Source organism: Hordeum vulgare, chromosome 2H (genome assembly GCF_904849725.1).
Source record: "Hordeum vulgare subsp. vulgare chromosome 2H, MorexV3_pseudomolecules_assembly, whole genome shotgun sequence".
Taxonomy (NCBI): Eukaryota; Viridiplantae; Streptophyta; class Magnoliopsida; order Poales; family Poaceae; genus Hordeum; species Hordeum vulgare.
In genome coordinates, this window is record NC_058519.1 from 210,348,449 (window position 1) to 210,355,469 (window position 7,021).

The following is a 7,021-nucleotide window of genomic DNA, read 5'->3' on the forward strand; positions in this document are numbered from 1 at the left end:
TTTTGTGGTTATTTTTTCATTTTCGTGATTATTTTTCGTAAATATTTGGCATGTACTCATGATCATATATTTTTATTTGCATGTGGTGAAAATAGAATGAAAATGTTGCTGAAAATTTAAATTATAGGCTTATCAAATGCAAAAAAGTCTATTTGTTCTGAGACGTAATCTCACCATTTACAGATTCTTCTCATTTCATCTCTCAAACTAAACACCGGGACGGAACCAACCCATGATATTTTTTATCATCAACTGAACACAAGGGTGGAACCAATCCATGACTTTAAAATGAAACCATGACATTTCATGACTTTTGGTTCTCAAACCAAACACACCCTACAAGTCTAGATCTATCCATGAGAATAGGAGTAGAATCCTAACAGTGCTGCTGTCTGAGAAGTTGCGGATTTGGTGGCTGCCGAGAGTTGACGAACACGCCCGAAGAGGAGCAGGGGAGAGAATCAGAGAAGTCGCCGCAGGGAGAGTCAAGGCGATCAGGCGAGATTTACCACAGCTGCCGGGCCCGGTGGGGAGCAGGAGGGAGGATCCGGGAACGGCATGGATGACTTCTACGTCACCATCCCTTACGGCCTGGTGGTCCTCGGCGGCGGCGTCGCTGGCTACGTCAAGCGGGGGAGCGTGGCTTCGCTGGCCGCCGGAGCAGGATTCGGAGGCGCGCTCCTCCTCGCCGGCGCTCTCAGCATCTGGGCCTTCACGGGTGGCCATTCTAGCTCCCTCTTCGCCACCGTCCTGCAGACCGGTCCGTTACTGCTACAATTACTGCTGGCATCCCTCCTCTTCATTTTCGTCGTCTCACTGTAGGGTTAGCTGATGCTAGTTAGAGGTGGGCGAGTAACACTGGGAGCTTTGATCATTATTTCAGTTTTCTGTTGGAAATTATGCTATGCGCGCGGGGCAGAGATGCATCATGAACTAACGTTGGCATCGAGGCTAAAATGTGTTGTAGACGATGAAATGTTTCAAAGGCAGTGCCCTAGGACGCGTATCAATTGTCAGTTAAGAACTTAATTTATTTATTTGATAGGGACTAGGGGTGGTAGAATTCTTTAGGCTGGACTTTCTCTAATTTACATGAACAAGCTAAAATTCTTAGAATACCGAGCAATATGTTCGCAATGTATTGGACCTAATTTGCATACATCACCAATGTATCAGTTTGCCAATTATCAGACGATGAAGAATTCAAGTCTCAGATAACCCTTTTTATTTTGTGCCTTGTCATATACTTGTAGTTGTGGTTCTGTTTAGTGTTTGGGTGTTATATTTTTCTCGTTTGCGAGCTTTATTTTTAAGCTGGCATCCCCATCATCGATCATTTGTACCTCTAGCTGTTTGGTTTTTACAGTATTAATTTAAAACTGGGATCTGCTTGAGCTTTCTCTCAAAACCAATAGTACAAGAGTGAAAATGATTTCACTGAATATTTGGCAGAGTATTTTGGGAGTGTGAACTGGTGCTGCACCATGTGGTCTTTATAAATTCGTAGAACCGTATGTGTTATGTCAGTGTACTGTAACAGCACAACTGTGGAGCAGAAGGCCATTAGCAAAACTCAAATTTAAAATAAACTTGTTGTCATATAATGTTTCTTTTGCTAGTGCTTACACTTGCCTATGTTGTTACATGGATGTTTAATGGCAGTTCTTGTGATGTTCCAGTTGGCCTTCTTGTTGGATCCTCTCCAGTGTGTCAATCCGCACAAAGGAAAAAAATACTTAATATTATTTGCAACAATTGTTTTTGGAATGTCATGTTTGAGAGCTTGGTTCTGGAATATAGCCCCCGTTCAACGACCATGCTGTAGTTCCAGTTGATGATGTTTCACTAGTGAATGCTGTAGACTTCTGTTTTCTTTTATTAGTAAAATATTATCTTATCAGATTTATTGTTGATCAGTTTGTGCTGCAGCATTAACAATAGTCATGACAATAAGATACATGAAAACAAGAAAGGTGGTGCCAGCTGGAATAATTGCTACCATCAGGTTCGTACAAAACTTGCTCTTTTCTCATGCATGTTCTCATGTAAGTAGTCTAGATGGCACAATACTATTTGTTGTGCCAGGTGGTTGGGACACCAAATCAACATACAGGATGTTTTGGTTTGTACCTGAACATATGTAGCCTAATTTGTACTCCTACTTGCTTTGATCCAAATGGTTTTTAGGAACTTCTACATCTTTCTTCTCTGTTTTACCCTTTCTTAATTCCACTTGGTCAATGGAACATTTCACATTTCTAACACAATAATTAAGGCCCAATAACCAGTCCTAGCCATTATTTATTCCATCCCATTTCCCTCGTCTTCCTCATCCTGAGTCGACCACTCATCTTATCCCAACTTTAATTGTCCTAATCTCCTACTCACACCATGGAGATGCCAAAACAGCTGAACTACTTGGGTCTAACTGTGAAGTAGGAGAAGTCCATTTTGGAGGAAGTGCTGAAGCCCGCAGCAGCAACGACAAGAAGATCAATTTGGAGCATGGTGCTGAAGCCTCATGCATGAGTGGCAAGAAATTGACTTCAGATTACAACGTTTATACGATCGATTTGAATAGGAAAATGCACTTCAAAAGGTGTGACCTTTCATCCCAACAAAGGGATCAATCTTGTTGTTTTGAAGATGTTGAGCAAATGATCCCTAACTTTTAAAATTGCTCATGGTTTCTAGCACAAGTCAAGTTTTGCTTATTTATATCTGAATTTACTTGCAACAAATTTGCTTCTTTATCCGTCAAACCATACGTCTCAGTATCACCATCCAAACTGGACTTCTTGCTATTGATACGGGAGGCTTCAACACCATCATCCTAATATATCTTATTGATTTTTTTTGCGCCAGAGTTTACCAACTTCTCTAGAAGGGACTTCGCTTCCTTCACAGGCACAATATTTTTGAGGTGGTTTGGCTTCTCCATGCTGTTTGCAGGAGATTAGGAGAACTTAAGCGGGGATGAGGGGAGTTATAGAAATTGAAGGGGCAGAGCAGAGAAAAAAAGATGTAAAAGTTCCTAAAAAACCTAACAGTACTAACATTTAGCTAAAAGTAGAGAATGGTAAAACTATCTACATTTTGGATTGGAGGGTCAAGTGGGTATCTTACAAGTTGGAGCTATGGTGCTAATCAGGAAGCCATGTATTTACCTGGAGAGTGGAGATATTCAATGTTAGGTTTGGTCATCGGTGGTAGTTTTTTTTATTGTCAAGCTACTGTCAAATTGGCCCATTGGCAAGCAGTAAGTGCCGATTACTGTGCTCTTTAAGGAAATTCGGTGCAAACTAGTTTCACAGCTAGATGCTCTGTTTTGGAGAGGAACTGTGGCAATTCTCCCTCCCTCCCTCCCTCCTCCCCCTCCCCCTCCCCTCCCTCCCTCCCCCCTCCCTCCCTCCCTACCTATTGGTGTGGCTCTCTTCGGCCTTGCCCAGGAAAGGTCCGCGAGGGAGCGCGTGCACCGACATGGTCGATGGGGTTGAGTGTGGCGAGGACTGGGGGAGGCGGAAGAGAGGGGGCGGGGTGGCAGTCGGCGAAGGGGGCGATGAGGCTGAGTGGGTGGCGACGGGCATGGGGGAAAATAGGGTGAGTGTTGGTGTTGGTGTATGGTCGATGGTGTTGAGTGTGGCGAGTACTAGGGAAGGGTGAAGAGAGGGGCCGGGGTGGCGATCGGCGAAGGGGGGCAATGGGGGTGAGTGGGTGGCGGCGAGCATGGGGAAGATAGGATGAGTGTTGACGCCAGTGAAGGATGGCAATGGGGATTTATACACCCGTGAATGGGCGCACTCCGACAAAAAACTGGGGCGCAATGGGGGGTGGGAAATGGGCATGAAACACGGCGGCAACCACTGATTGGCCCTCGTCTCGCGTAAAAGTGCTTGCGGCATTGGAGGGACGAAAGCTCCGGCCGTACGGACGACAACGCCATTGATCGAGCTGTGCACTGGACGAAGAGGCCGAGATGAAACTTCCCTCCCGCGTGACCGGTTGCGGATGGAGGCCGCTTCATATCAATGCCCCCAGTTTCCAAATATGGAGGCTCGCTCGATTTTGAGCGAACCCTATAAATTATGCAGGCCGAGGGGCATATGGCGGCTCTGCTAGAGTGGTCTTTTCGGCTGAAAAGGCCGGTGGTTATTATGCCGATCGGCCCGATAAGTTGCAAGTGCACATAGTATTCCCACATTTGCGTATGTGAATTCATTCTTTTCAAGGGAGATTTTTTACAGCACTTCTTTTTCTGGACCGGGAGCAAACCATAAGATGTGATTTATTCCGATGCTAGACATTTGTCTTGCTTTTAGAACATTTCTCGTCGTCACCATTACATGCTCTCTTTGTGAATTGTTTTGCAGTGCAGTTGTCCTGATATTCTACGTGTACAAGATATCTAAGGGAGGTAACGAGGTTTACCTCCCAGTGAGTGCCGAGTGAGCCTGCTGGATGTCGTATCTCCTGTCTTCTGGTGTAGATGTTGCCTTTACGAATGCCAAATGCCCATATAGTAACTGTGAATTATTTTATTCTTGTGAGACGAATATTTGTTTATTTATCCTGAAACATATTTTTTTTCCGATAAGGGGCGCTTTATTACTTAAAAGATTTAAGTATCCTGAAACATATATGGCTGACATGAAAAGCCATGATACAGAACTCTGCACTTGTGTGGTGAGTATATATAATTATAAATCGGCCTCTTGGCCTGTCTGCAGCTGCATTTTCATTCATCTCTCTAGTCTCTAAAATAATGCAATGCTGTAATGCGACCTACAACCGACCTACCATGATACGGATATTGCTGTGAGGTTTGGCCATGATCAGGGAGCGGTTCTGTGCTCGATTTCGATGGGCAGGCCACGCAGCGGAGACGGCATGGGATCCCTCACGAAGGTGTTCTCCTTGCAGCAGAGCTTCCACCTGAACTGCCTCACGAGGTGGTGCATCGTCACCAGCGTCTCGATCCTGGAAAACTCTATACCGGGGCATATCCTCGGGCCGCCGCCAAAGGCGACGAAGGAGCACGGTGGTGCCGCCGACGCTGTTTGGTTCTTGAACCGGGACGGGTCGAACTTGGTCGGCTCGTGGAAGATGCTTGCGTTCATGTGCGTCACGTTTGCCGTCCAGAACACCTGAGGTTTATGTTTACATCAGGTTTATGAGCAGGCAAAGTTGCTACGAATTGTGCTAGGCGGCAAAAGTTAGCAAGTGACCTGCCATCCTTTTGGGATGGAGTAGCCGTCGAATTCCACGTCCTCGAGTGCCCTTCTGAAGTTGCCGAACACCGGAGGGACGATGCGGAGTGTTTCCTGCGCGACCCGCCACGTGAACTTCATCTTCGTCAGGTCTTCCCAGGTGAGAGCCTCACCGTCGCCTTTGTTCCTGGCAATCTCTTCATGCTCTGCGTCACGAAAGACACGTCATGATAACGCCAGTGGCAATGTTGGCAGTTGTTGCCGATCGTCTTGCATGCCGATGATAGATTGTGGAATACTTGCCTTGGACCATGGCGGCGAGGGTGGCGTCATCGTTGGCGAGGTGGCGGACCATGAACGTCATAAGGATGGACGACGTGTCATGGCCGGCGATGAGGGCGACCATGGCGTTGTCCACGATCTCCTCGTCGGTCAGCAGCCGCTCGCCATGGCCGTCCCTCAGGCTGAGCAGGCAGGTGATGAGGTCGTTGTTCCGCGATGCCGCCTTGCCGTGGTCCAGCTGCTTCGCCTTCTTCTCCCGCGTGATCCCCTCGAGCACCCGGCGGGCTCTGCCGCTAGCCTTGAGGCTCCGGCTGAAGGCTGTGAAAGGCAGGTTCGCGGGGATGGCCCACATGCCCTCGATCATGCGCACGAAGTCGCCGGCCAGGGCGTCCCGCACGCCGCCCCTCTCGAGGCCGAAGAGCAGCGCGGAGATGATGTCGAACGTCAGCCGCTTCATCAGCGGCAGCACCGTCACGGTGGCGCGGCCGGCCCAGTTCTCCTCGAGGTGGCGCCGCACCTCGCCGTCGATCCTGCCCACGTACATCTTGAGCATGTCCGGCCTGAGGAACTCAAGCAGAGCGCCGCGGACGCGCCGGTGGTCGGCGCCGTGGAGGTCCAGGATGCTGTTCTCTCCCAGGATCCGCTGCACGGACCGGGGCTGCCGCGTGGAGAGCGCGCTGCTGAAGAACATGAACTTGTTGGCCGCCGGTCCAGCCAGGAGCACCGTCGGTGTGCCGAACAACGACAGCTTCGACACGGGCCCGTACCTGTCAATCCGGTCCTGTACCCACCTACTGCCGCCGTCGCCGCGCATGGCCCGGAGGAGGCTGAGGCTCTGTCCGATCACCGGCAGGCCGAGGGAGCCCGGGGGGAGGTTGGCCGGCTGTGTTTTCTTGGCTCTGGTGAGGAGGTGGATGGCAATGGACGAGGCGGTGACCATGACTGCCACGACTAGGGCCAAATAATCCATTGGAGAGTGATCGGTGTTAACTTAAGATGATATACTTCAACCTGAAGCTCGAACTGCAGACGAGATTTCGGAGTATATATATATAGGAGAGCAAAATGAGCAGGTAGCTTTTGTGGTTATATAGTTAGCTTTTGCGGGAATCAGATGGGGTTGATCCTGGCTAGACGAATTAAGAATTATGCATCGGAGATTTCAAAGAAGAAAGAATCTTGCATTGCCAACGACCTTAAAAACGCTGAAATGCCCTCTCGATACAAGACAAAAGGGTATATACTCTTGGTGTAGTTTTGATCTGCTTGCCCGTAAATTTGATGTAGCCTTGTTCCCGCCCATATTCCAAACGCAAAATACATACGAAAACTTGTCGCTATGCTATTTTCTGTCACTGTCGCACTAGAGCCGACAACCACCAATGCGTTAGAGCAACTCTAGCAGACTCTGCATCCCATCCCGGCCCGCAAAATAACCATTAAAATGCGGTTTGGGACGGAAAAATCTGCCCGATCAGACCCCGCATCCCGTCCCGGTACGTGAATATTTTTACGGGCCACGGCAAAACTTC

General features: G+C 48.5%; 2 protein-coding genes across 8 annotated transcripts; one reads left to right on the top strand and one right to left on the bottom strand.

The window, feature by feature from the left end:
- The first annotated feature begins 313 nt into the window (after positions 1-313).
- On the top strand, positions 314-4,742 carry LOC123425885 (protein FATTY ACID EXPORT 6-like). Of its 7 annotated transcripts, none has more exons than XR_006621950.1 (4): positions 314-760; positions 1,918-2,005; positions 2,437-2,599; positions 4,376-4,462. XR_006621950.1 is itself a non-coding variant. In XM_045109635.1 (3 exons), exons 1-3 carry the CDS (start codon positions 559-561, stop codon positions 2,465-2,467), a joined length of 321 nt encoding a protein of 106 aa, XP_044965570.1. In that variant the 5' UTR covers positions 314-558; the 3' UTR covers positions 2,468-2,726. The 7 variants fall into 7 exon arrangements, 5 of the variants coding, with proteins under 5 accessions (XP_044965570.1, XP_044965572.1, XP_044965569.1 ...); XR_006621949.1 differs by having other exon boundaries at positions 4,371-4,458; XM_045109635.1 differs by lacking the exon at positions 4,376-4,462 and having other exon boundaries at positions 2,437-2,726.
- On the bottom strand, positions 4,580-6,603 carry LOC123425886 (cytochrome P450 716B1-like). The gene is made up of 3 exons (XM_045109638.1): positions 5,511-6,603; positions 5,226-5,413; positions 4,580-5,144 (listed from the first exon to the last, which is right to left on the bottom strand). The coding sequence occupies exons 1-3, from the start codon at positions 6,457-6,459 to the stop codon at positions 4,833-4,835; spliced, it is 1,449 nt and encodes a 482-aa protein (XP_044965573.1). The 5' UTR covers positions 6,460-6,603; the 3' UTR covers positions 4,580-4,832.
- Between the last annotated feature and the right edge of the window lie 418 nt (positions 6,604-7,021).

What these genes read in the sequence shown, in the direction of transcription:
- LOC123425885 (XM_045109632.1), top strand. Translation starts at nt 559, where the DNA reads ATGGATGACTTCTACGTCACCATCCCTTACGGCCTGGTGGTCCTCGGC. An exon ending in CGCCACCGTCCTGCAGACCG is followed by an intron (nt 761 to 1,917) that starts GTCCGTTACTGC and finishes ATTGTTGATCAG; the next exon opens with TTTGTGCTGCAGCATTAACA. An exon ending in GGAATAATTGCTACCATCAG is followed by an intron (nt 2,006 to 4,370) that starts GTTCGTACAAAA and finishes ATTGTTTTGCAG; the next exon opens with TGCAGTTGTCCTGATATTCT.
- LOC123425886 (XM_045109638.1), bottom strand. Translation starts at nt 6,459, where the DNA reads ATGGATTATTTGGCCCTAGTCGTGGCAGTCATGGTCACCGCCTCGTCC. An exon ending in CCTCGCCGCCATGGTCCAAG is followed by an intron (nt 5,414 to 5,510) that starts GCAAGTATTCCA and finishes TTCGTGACGCAG; the next exon opens with AGCATGAAGAGATTGCCAGG. An exon ending in CCATCCCAAAAGGATGGCAG is followed by an intron (nt 5,145 to 5,225) that starts GTCACTTGCTAA and finishes CATAAACCTCAG; the next exon opens with GTGTTCTGGACGGCAAACGT.